This window comes from Artibeus jamaicensis, unplaced genomic scaffold, assembly GCF_021234435.1.
Source record: "Artibeus jamaicensis isolate MK-2021 breed Jamaican fruit bat unplaced genomic scaffold, CSHL_Jam_final scaffold_1964, whole genome shotgun sequence".
NCBI lineage: Eukaryota > Metazoa > Chordata > Mammalia > Chiroptera > Phyllostomidae > Artibeus > Artibeus jamaicensis.
In genome coordinates, this window is record NW_026522030.1 from 10,000,001 (window position 1) to 10,016,833 (window position 16,833).

General features: G+C 47.1%; 1 protein-coding gene across 9 annotated transcripts in view; it reads right to left on the bottom strand.

The window, feature by feature from the left end:
• Positions 1-16,833, bottom strand: part of PALM2AKAP2 (PALM2 and AKAP2 fusion) — a 407,874-nt gene that overhangs the window by 212,926 nt on the left and 178,115 nt on the right. For all 9 annotated transcript variants that reach the window (XR_008389907.1, XM_037152811.2, XM_053656209.1 and 6 more), the window contains one exon: positions 12,704-12,834. Coding sequence is in view for 8 of the 9 variants with exons in the window: in XM_037152811.2 (XP_037008706.2) it covers positions 12,704-12,834 (131 nt within the window). In the remaining variant the exon portion in view is untranslated. The remainder of the gene's footprint in view (positions 1-12,703; positions 12,835-16,833) is intronic.

The following is a 16,833-nucleotide window of genomic DNA, read 5'->3' on the forward strand; positions in this document are numbered from 1 at the left end:
AAAATCTGCATTTCCTGTTATTGGAATTCTGTATCTGGCATTGGATTCAGATCTGGGAGTGGCAAAAAGTACTTGGGCTAGTTACTAAGTGAAGCATAGTGGGCTGGGGAAAATCCTCATTAAGACATGTGAAAGCCAGTGAATTACATCAAAGAAATTACATCACCTGAAGAGAAGTCGGAGGAGCATCTTCACAATGCTCTTCATCAGAGCTGCATGACTACCCTAGACACAGGACACGCTCAGGGTGGAAATGCCGCCATCCTTGAGATTCGAGGATGTCCCTCTGACTTTCCACCAGTAGGGACTGTGCCCTGAGAAAGCCGTGCTTCCTCCCTGCCTGTCCCCATTAACATTGTCCTGGGTATGACAGTGCTAGCCATGGAAAGGCCACTCAACTGTAGACCCTCTCTCCCTCTCTTACAAACCGGAGAAACGTGCATCACTCTGAAATGCCGTAAGTGTAATCCTACCTGAAGGCAGAGGGCCGAACAAACCAGCTGCTCTTAGATGATTTTTAACCATGGAGAGTCTTACAGAATGAAGAGCCAAGTTTTACTTCCGCTTTCCCAGACTAAAACATTCCTCTGGGCTTCCTTTTGTCACCTGATAAAAATTCTTAGCATGTCCCCAGGGAAAGCAATCTTACTCTTGTTCCTATTTACAGATTCAGCTGGGACATTCACTGATTTTCTCAAGATCAAAACCAAGATATCTGTGTGTGTGTATGGCTAATGTTAAAACATCAGTGTCTTAAAGAGTCCTGAACTTTGCTTCATGGAGCAGAAGACCCCAGCAATGGCAGATTAGCGCATATGGAAGGCCGGGGTTGTTTATGAAACAGCTGTTCCCAAGGAAACCGTACCAACCTTGGGCATTCATTTGGATGAATGTGTGTGATTCCTTGTCGGGGGCTGCAATTGCTTTTGCATTAGCTACAAGAAAGGAATGGTCACTCTAAAAGAGCACCAGAAACCTGGGTTTAGTTCCAGGAAGACCACTGGCTGGCTCATTCTGAGAGCCCCATGGTCTGCCCCAGCCCCAGCCCCAGGGTCTTTACCTTTAAGGTGAGAAGTATGGGAAGGGGCTTAGTTTAAGAAGGGGTGTCCAATCCATGGCCCTTGGGCCACATACAGCCCAGGATGGCTATGAATGTGGCCCAACATAAAGTCATAAATTTACCTAAAACCTTTTTTTGCTCATCAGCTTTCACTGGTGTTTGTGTATTTAATGTGTGGCCCAAGACAACTTCTTCCAGTGTGGCCCAGAGATGCCAAAAGACTGGACACCCCTGGAGGACTCTCCAAGTTGTTTTTTCTAGATCTAAAGATGAAAGGTGCAAGAGATGGCAATGAATGTATTTAAACACGTAGGCATTTGGCTTGCAGTGTGCTTCTCAAGCTCTCTGCGGGAAGGACTGGGGTTTACTCCCAACTCACGGCAGACTAGTACTTGTCTTATACTAGTAGTTGTACTAGTACTTGTCTTGTGACACAGGAAACTCACCACTGGATGTGACCACACCCAAACTGGTCTCTTCAATAAGGCAGGTCCACTGATCACCCACTTGGTTGTCATGGTGATGTCAAATTGTTATCAAATTTTCTAAACACCTAACTGGCAGCTTCTGTCCTTATGTTGTCATAGACGGGTGACAAACAGTTGTCTGACCAGAAATAGTGTGAGGATCATGCTTTGACCAGCACTGGGTTTGGCCATTTTGTTAGAGCACTGGCCCCCTAAGCAGCTGAGCGGGACACCCCTCAGACAATCCAGATGATTTTTTTAAATAAGCAACTGAAAAGCATAAAGTTACTTTGAAAGAAAATAACCCCCCCAAGATAATTTCAGCCTCTCACCCTATTCAACCCAGCCCACCCCACTCGTGGTCTAGATCCGTCTCAAGTCCATCAACCATCCTGTCCTACACCATCTACCCTTGGATTTGTTCTTTTTATCTTCTACTTTAGCTGACAGGTCCCGGGAAGCCCTGGAATTCCTGCTGAGGGCCTCATGGGTAACAGGCATAAGCTGATCATAGGAGGGAAGCTGCGAGGGGCAGCTGCCCTGGGCACAGACACTTCCCTGCCTTGTAAGGCGGCAGGTACTCAGCTCTCAGCACAGTGCCCCAAGCCCCAGGCCCCCACTCTGCCTGGACCTCACAGCGTGAGGGCTGAGGCTTCCAAAGTCACCACTGGACTCTTCTGTCCAGCTGGAGCTGACTTCTGAAATGGAACGCTAAGCTTACAACATCCTCTCAGCTGTTTCCGAAAATAGAGAGAAAGCCTTGTAAAATCAAACAATTTGGGGTTACTTATATATTACACATTGTCTCGCCACTCTTCTATTTTTATAATAAAAACTGAATGTATTAGGCATCAAGCCCTAGACAGTTCTAATTTGCATACACTAATTAAATCATCAATTTAATTTAATCATCACCACTAGCCAATAAAGTTGATCTCGTTATTATTGTCTTCCTTTATGTAGAAGAGGAAACTGAAGCAGAGAGAGGATGAAGGAACTTGCCTAAGATTACACAGGCAGGAAGTGGAGACCCTGGACTTGATTGAACTCAGCCAGTGTTGCTGATGTTCATGCCTGTAAATACAGCCCTACACTATCTCTAGATGTAAATGCTGGTTTGGAACCTCGTGACAATCCTGTGGATGACCTAAAGCTGGTGCAGATCAGTTAAATTAAAAAATATTTATTGAGCAACCCAGCAGGCACCAGGCAGCACTCCAGGCTCTCGGGGCACATGCAGTGGGTGCAGTGTGCTGAGTGGTGGCCTCCCAAAGATATGCCCAGCTTTACCCCTGGAACCTGTGAATGTGACCTTATTTGGAAAAGGGGGTCTTTGCAGATGTAAGGATTTCAAAATGAGATGATCCAGCACTATCTGGTGGGGTCCTAAATCCAGTGGCAAATGTCCTTATAAGAAACAGAAGGGGGGAAGTCACAGCAGGAAGAGGACAGGCCATATGAAGACAGAGGAAGAGGTTGGAATTGTGTGGCCACAAGTCAAGGAGGCCTGGAGGCACCAGGAGCTGGGAGAGGCAGGGAAGTGTCCTCCCCCAGAGCCGTCGGAGGGAGCACAGCCCTTCTGACACCTTGATTTTGAACATCTGGCCGCCAGAACTGTGAGAGAATAAACTTCTGACATTCCAAGCCACTCAGTTTAAGGTCCTGTGTGACAGCAGCCTGAAGAGACGAATATGGTGAGCGACCAATAAAGGCCTTGCTCTTACAGGACTTACATCCCAACCGGAACAACCAGAGTATAATGGAAAGGAATGCAATGGAATGAAAAGAAAAGAGAGAAAACATGTGCCTAGCGGGAGAAAAACACATTCTCCTCAAACACCACCTTCCCAGGGAGTCTCACCTGCACTCCCTGATCTGAGTTCCCGTCCCCTGTCCATGTTCTCACAGACGCTTTTGGACTCTGCTAATAGGAGCTTTCCCACCCTTTTATGGTTGGATTACTTGTCTGAGCTTCCCGTGGACTGAAAAAAGCTTCATCGCCATCTCTTTTGCCCTCACCTGAGATTAGGTAACAATGGGGGAAATTGGGACTACCTTTTTTTAAGGACTTTATTTATTTTTTAGAGAGAGGGGAAGGGAAGGAGAAAGAGAGGGAGAGAAACATCAGTGTGTGGTGGCCTCTCACACGCCCCCTACTGGGGTCCTTGGCCTGCAACCCAGGCATGTGCTCTGACTGGCAATTGAACCAGCAACCCTTTGGTTTGCAGGCCAGCACTCAATCCACTGAGCCACGCCAGCCAGGGTAAAATTGGAAATATCTTAATGGCCAAACAAGAACTAGGTCACTGGGGACCAAGATGGGACCAGAGCCACTGTATAAGCTTGTGAAGCTTATTTCTGCCCTCAGGATGCTGGCTGCAGGAACGAAGCAGCTGGATTCCAGCCAGGGGGCTTTCCAAGCAGTGGCCCCGTGTGAAGCTGCATTTCCTAATTTGCACAAAGGAGCCATGAGGCCCTCCCGTGGCGTTGAATGCCACTGGTGTTTAGAGACATCCTGTCCTCTCATCCAGAATCTGGTGAAGGTCGCAGCCCTCATGCCACGTAGTATGGCAGTCCTTAAAGTCCCTCACCCAGGCACCCAGATTGGGGTGACAGTCTGTGCTGGCAGGAGTGTCCCTGAACCCTCACGGATAGTGTCTGTGCACTGGCAGCATTCAGATAGGAGTCACTTTTTCCCCTTTGCCTTTCTGCACGGGAGAAACCAACGCAAGACTCCCGGACCCCTGGTGCGGGTATTACCCCGACAGAGATTCTCTTTCAAGGGAGATCAGCAGGCCAGGCTGCCGGGTGGGAGACCCTTCCGCCAGCAGGAGGCACAGTGGTCTCCTCACTTCACATGTGGCTTTAATGTCACACTTAGGCCTCCATTCCTCAATCCTTTTATTTTAACCAAGTCAAGACAGATTTTAAGATGAACAAAAATAAAGAGGAAACAACATAATAATAAAAGAGACATTCAAACAAACATGCATATAATAATAAAGGCCAGTTTTCAAATATGGGCCAAACAACAGAGGCTCTGAGGCAGACTGTGTTTTCCAAATCTGGGTGCAGAAATATCTTCCATCCCATATGCCCTTCTGCAGTGTGACCCTACCATTCCCATCAAGAGACAGAGTTTAATTTCCCTCTCCTTGAATCTGAGTTGCTTTAATGGGTTAGTTGAAACCAGTGAGACACAGCAGAAGCGATACTACCAAGACCTCCAGCAGGAGGGACAGAAGAAGTCTTGTGGCTTCCACATGGGTCTCTGGAAATGCTCCTCAGACACTCTCCCTTGAGTTGCTCCTTGTCAGATCCCAGCAGCGATGCAGTGAGAAGGTCAAGCCCATGGAGGAGCCATGGGGACAGGCCCTGGACATTAGTCCTAGCCTTTGAGACACCACAGGCTCAGGCCCTGGACCTGCAAGGATGAAGCCTCCAGCTGATCTCAGCTCCTAGCCCCTGCGTTCACCCCCAGCCACCTGTGTCTTCCCAGCTGAGGCCCCACGTGCTGTGGGGCAGAGACAAGCCATTCCTGCTGCTCTCTGCTCAAATCCCTGACTCAGAATCTGTGAGCGTAACAAACCTTGAGTCTTCATTTAGCAAAGATAACTGAGCATGTGCTCCAAATGTGCCAACACAGTTTCTCAAAGAAAAGGGAGGGGGAGACAGGATGTAGGTAAATCCGTCGTAACAAACGTAACCTGAACCTAACCCATCGATTGCTGTGTCTTGCTCTCTACTCACCTGGCCTAAAATTCCCACTGTTAGGAGTCACACCTGGGGTGAGAGATTCAAAGAATCCATGATGACAGGAGTTGCTTTTAGTGTGGGAGAACACACGGGGCACTTTTTCTAGTGTCCTAGTGATGGAGGTATCAAGGCAGCCTGCCTAAGCACCTCTGCTCGTCGTCAAATCCTCCTGGTCACTGGACCACAACCCCCAGACTTGCTGGCAAGAACCCCCTGCTCTAAGATCAAAGGCTGTCCTCACTGGGAAAGACCCAAGGGACCATCCAACACCTTCAGAAAGCACATTGGGTGCAAGAAAATATCAATAGGGCCCTTGACATTTTTGGTCCAGTAAGACTATAGAAGAATTAGAAGTGACCATGTTACAAGCTACAGGGGCAAAAAAAAACCAAACAAACAAAAACTACTTTCAAACTTTTTTGTAGACAGAAAACTTGAAGGATGGCAGCCATAGGCCAAAAAGCCTGGGTCCAGCTGCCAAAAGAGTTGACTTTTAACAGTCCGTTTAATCACAATGATTAAGTGCTAGGAAACATAAGCATTCCTCAAAGGTGGCTCTTACGTGGTCTCATTGGAAATCTCCCACTATTTGCACAGTTCTGGGCACTTGAAACCCAATTGACCTGGCCAATAATGAGGCAACTAGAGAGAGTAAGGCAAGAAGTGTGGGAAGCATCTGGTAGTGGGCTCTTCCACTACTGCCATGAAGAAGCGCACGGGCAATGCTGACGAGCGTGAGAGCAAGTGCAGAGTGCCTCCTCCCGCACCTGTCTCAGCTTCCCACGCTGACCACAGGCCACAAGCTTCCAGATTTCAGAGTCCGTAAAGAGTGACTTCTCTGTGTGACCTCGGGAAGGCAGGCTAGGAGCCACGGAGCCAATGGGAATTGCACGGAACATCATTTTCATCCCAAGGGAGGATCTTTGATAATAATGAGAGTTGTTCCATTGTGGACTTGGGTGTTACTTTGAGAGGGCATGAGTTTCCTGTTACTTTGGGCCTCCGGGAAGACACTGCTTATTGTTTCCTGCTCACTGGGTTTATTGCAAAGTTGAGTGTCAAATAGGAGTTGATCCAGATAACACCTTGGTTACACGTACCTGAGTCTACAGTTTTATGAGCTGTCATAAAATCACTGCCTTCGCAAAATCAGTGTAGCGTTGGATGCAGCCTTTTTAAAAAAAGCAACAACTTAGAAGTGACTTTCATGGCTCAGTGCTTAAGAGAAGCCTCATATTTCCAAGTAACTGAAACACTTTGTCATTCTGCCCCGAGGATCATTACTGTTATCTTCATAAATCTTTTTAGGGTTCTATATCCCTAACCTACTTGATGGGTTATGTTTATCTTAGTATTAACACCTGTCACTCTAAGCTTTAGAGCAGTGGCTCTCAATTCAGGGCTGTTCCCCCAGGAGATATTTAACAATGCTTGGACACATTTTTGATTGTCTTGACTAGGGGCAGGGAAGGAGGTGGTGCATCAACTGGGCAGAGGTCAGGGATGCTGCTAAATACCCTTCGAAGCACCCAACAGCTCCCTGCAACAACAAAAAAATGACCAGGCTCCAAATGTCAACCGTGATGCTACTGAGAAACCCTGTTCTAGAAGAACAGAGGAGAAAACAGTAACAGGAGCAATACTTTTATTTGCCAACAGCCTACTGTACTGTCACTTCACAAATTTCATGATCTCCGCCCATCACAACCACACTTCATTGTTAACCCCAGTGTATAGGTGATGAAACTCAGTCCAGGGAGGGTACATGGTTTGTCCAAGATCAAACAACTTGTAAATGCGGAACTAGGACTCAGACCAAGGTCAAACTCTAAGGCCCAGGTTCCTACTCAGCATGCTGTGCTAGAAGCCCTTTACATAATCACACACTGCTTCCAACAGAGATATAGGCTGTGCATACACAGCCAAGAAAGTGGACTCAACAGCAAAGGGCTTTGGAGACGCAAAGCAACTAAGCCTTAAAATGGACCTGTACTTCCCGAGAGAACCTGAAGGGGGCAGCCTCACCAGTCAGGATGACCAGTCACAATGGCTCCAAGCCCAGCCCCTTGCTCATTTGCTACACTGCTTCCTGGGAGAGCACTTGTGGGGGCAGCGGAGGGAGACGCACATTACTGTCCACCCACCTATAGTCACCATGAGGTGAACCTTAGCATGATTTCACTGAACATACGGGTCTCAGACAATTTTAACTTCAAATAACTTTTGTTGAGATTTTTGAGGATGTGTTTTGGAATTAGGCAGAGCTGAGTTCAAATACTCACTGTCTCACGTATATTAAAGGGGCCATTCCAGGCAGCATGTTATTCTACTTTACCGCCTGAGTCTCAGGTCTTCTAACTGTATTAAGGGCATCATCATCATCATCACCGCTACTTCATGAAAGTATTATGAGGATCAAATGAGAAACTTCATGAATTAACGAAAGCCAAAAACCTAGGTCAATACCCAGAACAGAGTAAGAGGTCAGTAAATATTAGATGATATAGTGATGTCACTATGTCACTATATGGTTCATAGTATGTGTAATTTATTTTAGTGCAACACAAGGAATGGGGAGGAGAACGGAGCTGGACTGCCCAGTGTGGCTGTGCGGGGCGGGGCACAGGCTGGGAGGGCCCAGAGACCGAATGCCAATGCGGGGCGTTGCACTCCCTGCTGAGGAAGGGCGGGGCATCGTGGGGTTAAAAATAGCAAGCGGGAAGAAGCCGCTAAGTCCCATGCAAGTGTGTGTTGTGATTCCAATACGTTTCTGCGGTTGCCTTTTCTATGTCTGTTATTTGTGGGGGACCGTCCTCTCGGTTGCCAGAATCCAATAATATAATACACACATGCTTTTGCCTGATTTTGCCAGTCTTCTGCTCTGAGACTTAAGAATGTGGGAAATTAAGTGAATTCTGGTATCCATCAGAGACCACCAGAGGCACTCAGAGAATCTTAAATCAGAAGCAGAAAGGAACCAGTCCACTTGCATCTTGAATTTTCTTTTAAAAAGCTGCCCTCTCTGGCTTTGCAGCTGGGACTTCAATATTTTATTCAATGACTATGTGACGTGACATATTTTAGAACTGACAGCGGTTCAGATGAATTAGTCAAATCTGGGATGAGTCAGCTACATGGGGCTTTTGTTTCCTGAGAACTTAACCTCTTTCCCCGATGCTGGCCTGTCTCCAAAACCACTTCCTTCCACAACAGTGACATTTCTCTGCACAGGTACCTGTGTTCAGAACAGTGATCTCAAGCCAACCTCTCAAATCAGAGGGTCTCAGAATACTGGAGTGGGGGAAATCCCGAGAGAACTCTCACTGAATAGATGAGAAAACCAGGGACAAGGAGACACTTGCCCAAAGTCAAAGAGCGAAGTTTCCGCACAGCTAGAATTAGCATCCTGGCTTTGAAACAGCTCATTCCATTTCCATTTATGACTCCACAAGGATTCTCAGCTTCACTGGGGTAATTCCAAGGCAAGGAGCAAATTTTCCCTCTATTTCTCTCCTCATCAAGGAAAGTTAAGAACACTGTATTTCAAACGCTTGAATAAAAGAACCTCATGGCATTAGAAAGAGAATCTTGCGTGGTAAAATCACAATGCAAACAACAGGACTTGACTGGAGCAGATGGGAAGGAGAGAGGCCTAGTGGGGCTGTACCTGCCTAAAATCTCCAAAAGCGTCGATGTGAGACCCACGTGTGGCCTCCCGGGCATCCATCACACACCGTGATGGCGTGGACAGTGGCTGACAAGGGCCCAAACCAGAAACCACTCTTTGGGCTTTCTCAACATGGTACCCCAATGGGAAATAAAGCATTTACAGAAGATGCGATATTCCAACATTTTAAAAAAGAAAAAGTTTTAAAGATATCTGCATGCAGATTTTGCTTTCAACACTTCTAACCTTTTTTAGACTATGATACTTCTGGTTTCTAGCAGGCCAGGAGTGTGATCAATAGACTGCACCATCCTGAGGCTGCCCCAGGGAAAGCTGGGCAACGGAGTAACCACCTGCTCACCCACTGTGATCGCCTGTTCTCCTCCCTTCCCGCCAGCTTGAGGTCATCGCTCGGGGGCGATAGCACTATGAATTTCAGCCAGAAATCTTTGAAAAATGGTGGAATTTTCTGGCCTTGTAGAAAGTAGCCTGCTTTCCTGACCTGTGTAATTTTCAGTCTGGTACACCGAGGGTGTTTCTGATCAGGTTCAAATGGAGCTGGGTGTCACAGTGGGACCTGTATCAGAGAGATGAAGCTCTGTACCAGACAGAGAGCTGGGTTCCCACCTACAAGAGACCCAAGCAGGCTCCAAATTTCCTTGAGTCAAATCGCTGAGGCTTAGAATCAACCTAAAATCAAGGATCAAGGTTGTTTTTTTATCTGTTTGTGTGAAATCAGGCTTCTTATAAACACTATTAATTTCCCGCTTCTGTTGGGGGTTTCTAGGCACTAAAATGAGATTTCATTTTGTGATCTATTCTTTTGTCCATTTAAAGCAATTGTTCTTGAGCCTGACCGTGCAAAAGACTTACATGGAGCGCTCATTAAAAAACATAAATTACCGGGCTCCCCACCTGGGTCCCTGAATCCAAATGTCCTGGAATAGAGACCTGGGAATCTGTATATTAAAAGCATCCCAGATGACTGTAGTGCCCAGAATGGAATCATGTATTTACATATTTCCTCCCTTCCCTCTGTCCCTCCCTTTTTGCGAGCTGACCTCCAGAGCTAAGCACTGTATCTAATAGTTTAGGAAGAGAGACAACATTCTCAGTTCCAAACTACTAACAATTTGCAATTAGCATTTTGGAAGAAAACTTCTCTGTAAATCTGAAACTTCTTGTGTAGCTAATGGCACTATAGAGAATTTTCGAATCAGAATTAGAAAGGTGGTTATGTTCTTTCATCTTGAAGATATCTAGGGAAATAGACATAGATCTAATTCTCATGCCTTATTTGAACTTTTTATCGTATTGAAAATGGCCCAGACATAAAAAGTTAAAGTGAGGGAAGGTAATTTAAGGGGGAAAAAGGGGAGGGATTTGGAGGAACAAATAGGAAGGACACAGAAATGAGAACTAAGGGGGGTGGAAATGGGAGGGAGGTGGGGAGCATGGAGTGAGGGGGGGGAGGCTGGGATGGGAGAAATAGACAAAAAACTGTACTTGAAAAATAACTAAATAAAATTTTTTTTTAAATTAGGGAAAAAATAAAAAATAAAGCATATGACATGACAAAAAAAAAGTTAAAGTGTGACCTACATCCTATATACACACAAAGTTCTGAGTTAGGATGCTATTATCTTTTCTTGTTCTAAACTAAATGACCCAAATTTCCCTTAATTTTCCTTGTAGGCATTCTCCCTGTTCTCTGGGTACTATTCTCTCTCCTCTCCTGCCTTTTCCAGGTTCTTTGTGTTACTCTTGGCTTGCCAACAGGGACTAAAATACCTTCAGGGTACAACTGCACTAAAATACTTTATAGTTTGAAGAGAGCATATATCTCTTTAAGAGAACCTAATTTGTTGCTGGGGAGGAACTTAGACTAGTGGACCAAAATCTAAAGACTTACAAATTAATGTTGTGCTTCAAGGTCTCCTTTAAAATCTCTTTATTTAGCGGTTCAGCTGCATCTGATCTGTAGACAGTTTCCAAATTCTTATTATATAAAGATCAGATTCTGAATTTTTATCTCTACATGCACAATGCTGCCCCATCCCAAACCTGACCCACGCACGGTTCTTGTTGTAAACAGACTGGTCCCAGGCCTCCTGGCCCCTAGGATTTTCCCAAGTTGGACTGGAGGGTAAACTCCCAGGCTTGCTCCGCCAGGCAGGGGCTCCCTGAAGCAGAGCACACCCACCCCAAGACTTTCACTCAGCACATACCACGGAGCATCTACTTTGCACCAGACCCATTTGTTATGATTATGTAAAGCCAGTAAGAAAGGGCCAGGAAAATAACTGTCACTTTCAACATGAGTAAAGACAAAGAGATCCTGTAGCGTGTCAACTGTCACTGCAGCAGAAAGCACCGTGGACCTGTCACTTTGAGACTTAAAAACAAACCTCCTATGAAACCATTTCTCAGAACTGCCTTTTCCTCTCCAATTTACTGTCGATATTTCCAGTAGTCCTTGGCTTCCTCATCTTGCCTAAGGCGAGCCACTCCTGAGAAGGAACCCCCGAAGCTCAGGACTCTTCATCCTGCCTCTCACCCCACATCTCCTGGGCTTCTAACAGGGAGTCCTTTCCTTGCCTGGGCTTCTGGAGGTACCTGTTCTCACAAGGTTATGCCAGTATTTATAGCATTGATATGTTCTTCTTCCAGTACTACACACACAGACAGTGGTCGAATGTAGGTTTATAGTTGTAAGTACACAAAACCGAGTTTATTCTTGCATTATTATTTATTACTTACTATTTTCCATATGAACCATTGTACACCTACTTTTGCCCACCTCTGTTCGTAGCAAAGTTTAACCAAGCTGCTCAGAGAGCTCTTTAAAGCACATCAGAGCCCAAGCAAATAGGGACACGGCCTCAGGGCATTTCCCCTTTGGTGGCACTTCTAGAGCCCCCCTCACAGTCTTTATTCACTCTGGGGTACAAATGGCTGGTAGCAAACCCCAGGAGAAAGATGCAGTTCTCCAGGGTGAGATTTCAGGCCAAATTTGGTGACACAGGATGGAAGAGAAGAGTTGGTTCCAAAGCCTTCCACTACCTTCTACCACCACCTCGTATCTCCGGACAGGTGTCCTGGGACCTGTCGTGGCTGCCTACGTTGTTGCTCCTGTATGAGCCTGGTCAGCCCGTGGCCAGAGAAAGGTCTGATCTCCCAGACTGACGTGTTCAGAACCTGGCTGAGGACCATAGAGGAAGCACCTCACCCTCTGAGCAGGGAAAGTAGACCACACACGGTGAATTTTTGGAGTGCAGGCACATCAGAACCCATGGGGGCCCTCGTTCAGTGCTCCTGCCCTCTTCGCTTCGATCCCAACACCCTTGCTTACAATTTCCCCACATGAAATCGATCAACTGTAGCACTGAAAACAGCCCCTTTACATGGCAGCACGGACAGCTGACGGCCTGAGCCCAAGAAGGAAAAAGACAAAAGCTGATAGAAAACTCAAAAAGGGGCAATTAGTGAAGGGGCAAGCTGCGTACAACACCATATTGGTCCCTGCAGACATCGCTGAACTGTATGACAGCCCAATACAATAGCTGTTACTCAGAGTAATAATTCTGGAGTCTCTGGAAAAGTTGAAATGGTATGGATGTGCTCCGTTTAGGAAGGTAATTCTAAACTTCTGGATAAAGGGTGACTGCATTGAGCGCAGCCCCCTAGAGGACAGTAGCGGTTACTGCAGGGTGAAACCTTCACCTGGGGGCTGCTGGGCGGGGAACCACCTACCTCTGAATGTTATCTTCGAGTTGTTTGACTCTGAATTCATCCTCTTCAGACTGCCGCCTCCTGGCTTCCTCCTCTTCGGCAGTTCCAGCAGGTATACCCTGCAGCAGCCATTTTTCCCGAAGCACTTTGGACTGTGGGAATGAGAGAAGAGAATAGACCGCGTGACCCCTTTCGGCCCACAGCCTCTGCTCCATCCTCAGAGCCAGTCTGCTGGGCCCCTCGGCAGCTGGGTCCCCTTCGAAGCTGGGACCCCTCCTCAGCAGCCCCCAAACTGCTGCATTCCCCTCCTCTCCAACTTGGCTCCCTGCTTCCTTCCTGCCCAGTCCCTGGAGAGGGGTTTATTCTACATTTTCTACTATTAAAAAAGTTTGAAAGCATACAGAAAAGTGGAGGAAACTGTATAATGAATGCCCAGGTAATCTCATTTAGATGCAACAATTATAAACATTTTGCCACATTTTCTCATACACTTTTTTCACCAACACATAATAAATAACAAAACACGATAGTTCACGCATACATATTTCAGTATGAATTTCTTTTTTAAAAAAGGACATTCTTCTGTGCAGCTATAGTCACATTATAAAATTCCTAAGATCACCTAATAGTCAGTCCATCTAAAAGTCTTCTTTTTAAAAGACGAATCTGTGCCACAGCTCTTCTTAAAAACTCCTTCATGACTGTTACCCATCCTTGGCTGGGGTCCCAGGTGGCACTGAAACCAGGCAGCCCACCTGGGCCAGCGTCCTGATCTATCTCAGAGTGAAAGGAAAAGGGTTTTGTGTTTTGGTCGGTTGTTGGGACACAGTGACGACTGCTTTGAGAAGGGAAACGAGAATAGCTCAAGAAAAAGGCATGTTGAAACTCCCTAAAATGAAGAGCAAAAGGAAGAAAGTAGGGAAAATAATTTGTGATTTGGGTTTCCATTCCTTCCATGGACCCTAGCTCGTAGGCGGTGGCTTCTGGGTATCTGCAGAGGCTGGACGCTGGGCACAAGAGCTCAGTGTCCCAGTGCGTGGGTCGGGAGTTGGGGGAATGGGCCGCTGCGAGGATGCAGAGGCTGCACAGCCAGGTCCACCTGAAACAGGGCACGTGACCAGCCTTTCCCAGCAATGGCGGGCCTGACGGCTGTGAGTCCAGTCAACATAGAGCAACACTGAGCTCCCTGGCTCCCCTCCAGCACCTCCATCAGAATCTTACATAACCTCCGCAGGCAGGGTGAGTGAGGCGAAAGGAAAGGGAGCCCTCGTAATGACTAAGAGTCAGGTCATGCATGGCTCGGAGCCACTTAACATCATTCACAGAAATGAGAGTGGGGTGTGTGTCTAAGATAGTGAACAAAATTCACACTCACTACAATTTCCTTTTTACTGCTCTTATAAGCAAAAAATACACAATTCCAGAGGTACATGGGATTAAGGGCTACTTATTATAGACCTGTAAAATGAGTCTCTAACAATTAGTAATAATGAAGTGGAATTCACTGGTGGTCCCGAGTCCCCATTCTGCGAAGGAGTTCGGCAGCCTTCAGCACTGGGGAGACCCTGCTGACGCACATGAATGAGCAAGTTCTGATGGCTGGGACCCCTGCACCTGCAATGGGACCTTTTGTTAGCAATGTTTGGTCAGTGCGGCGTCCAGGTGGCCATGGTGTTCACTGGTGTCATTCTTGTTTTTAATCATAAGTCCCTGTGGGTAGAGACCTATTTGGTTACTCTTAGAGTGCATAGAGAAGCATGTTTACAGGACTTGACCTGCAGCTTCCCATTAACTAGAGACCCGAGTCTGTTCACATGGAAGGCATTCCTAACCACACTGCTCACGTGAGTGCTGACAGGAACCGACCCCTCACTCCAATATGCTCAGTTACGCCTCACTCACTGGCTGTAAGTGTATTATATATAAATAGTTGGAAAGTATAAAAAAGTACTTAAAAACTTATAGAGTATTTTAAATAATATAAAAGCACGCACAGAAACCCACAGTATAATTTGTTTACTTTGTTGCTTTCACTTCTGGGCTGAATTGAGTGCCCCTCTCAACATTCACAGGTTGAGATCCGAACTCCTACTACCCGAGAATGTAACTGTATTTGGAAAGAGGGCCCTTCAGGTTAAATGAGATCACTGGGATGTGCCCTAACCCAATATAACTGGTGTCCTTACCAGAAAAGGGGTCAGGACACAGACCTGCACAGAAAGACCATAAAGCCCCCGAGGAAGACAGCCATCGGCAAGCCAAGGAGACAGCATTAGCGGAAACTGACCCTGCCGACACCTCCCTCCTGGGCTTCTCGCCTCCAGATTTAAGAGAAAATACATTTCTGTTGGTTAAGCCACCTAGTCTATGATATTTATTATGACAGCCCTAGCAATGACCACATTCTCTGAGGCTTTGTCATTGTCCATGGGAAAATGGGAATGGATGGGATTAACTGGTGGGTCTTGCTAACTGGAATCCAGAAGAAAAAAATATTCGGTGCCACCGTTCTCTACTCTAGCTACTCAAAATCCCGCAGACAGAACACACTCGCATGTACAAGAGGCGTGTCGAACAGCACTTAACAGCCTGGCATCTGGTGCCACTCCGCCACTTATTTGGCTGTGTGACCTGGACAGGCTCCTTAGCCTCACTGAGCCTCAGCGTCCTCATCTGTGAAATGGACACGACAACAGCACCCACTGTGGGCTTGTTATGAGGATTTAATGAGTTCATACATGGAAAGTTCTGGGCCTGTAGTACTAGAGAAATATGGTTGTTTACCCTGTTCCCTTGGCCTCTCCTACTTTCACCTGAAAAAGTGCTTCTTCTGCTTTGGCTGGCAGAGTCCGGGCTCTCTGCTCTGCCTCCTTTGGCAGAGAACATACTCTAGAGCTGGACGTCCCCAACCCATGGGCTGTGGACTGGGACCGGTGTGTGGTCTGTTAGCAACCAGGCTACACATGGCAGGAGGTTAGTGGAGGATGAGCAAGCGAAGCTTTGCTGGCGTTGCCGTCTGAACTCCACCTCCTGTCCCCCCACCCTCCGCCCTGCTTCCCCCCCCCGCCACCCCAGTCTGTGGAAAAGCTGTCTTCCATGAAGCCCGTTCCCAGTGCCAAAAAGGTTGGGGACCGTTGCTCTAGAGCACTCCCATACTGTCCTCAGATTATTTCTTTTTAGATCTTCCTCACCCTAGATTCCCGGCTCCTGAAAGGCTGGAGCTAGTCCTCATTCACCCAGAGAATAAATTAAATGGGTAAACTGAAAAGATCTTGAATTTCTTTCCCTCTAATTACTCGGCGTGGGGGGGAATGTCACACTGTCAGAGTGCTTGCTGTGCTGAAATGTTCCACGGTGACGTCGTTCAATCCATAGAAGGTAAACACCTTGTTAGCATCTGGTGAGACAGGTATGCCGGTGACCTTGGTCACCGGAAAGGCAGCCACGAACAGTCCTGGCTTCCTGTGCCCAAGCAGGGATGTTCTGAAGCCAGGGCTTCATGAAAGGCAAGAAAGCGCTGCCCTTGGGAATGCTGCCTCTGCTCTCGTCCACCGTCCACCCGAGGAAGGGTCTAACCCCCTCATTCAGGCTGAGTCAGCCAGGCCATTAGTCTGTACCTGTGACAAAAGTAACCTGTGACCGTGAATACAGGAAGCTCATGTGCCCCCAGATCTGTCCTTTCTCTGGATACAGCAGTGACGTCACTCAAACACCCCCCACAGCTAGACCCAGGAAGAGAGGGCCTAACAGAACAAGACAGCAGGCCTGCTCTCAGGGAAGACTGTTTCCTGTAGATGCTCTGACATCACCCAAACAAGAGCAGACTGGACGTTTGCACCTGGCTCCAGAGTAATACTGTCAGGGGAAACCAAGTCAAATGCATCTTCCTCCAAACGCTTCCCTGGAGGCGTCTCTGACAGCCGACTGCGTAGGAAGGTCTCTCTGAGTACTTGAACATTTGAGCTGAGACCTGAGATGATGCACGTGGGCATTCTGACCACACCCCCCCAACAAAGCACCTGCTGCCCTTTCCGTTCCGGGTTTTACTGGCTGCCCAAGTGTCTCAGAATTAGGTGGCAAGCAGAGCTCAGCAGAAGTGGAAACTAAAATGAGAAAGGTTTTTTTTAACGCCCTTATTGTCCAAATAACAC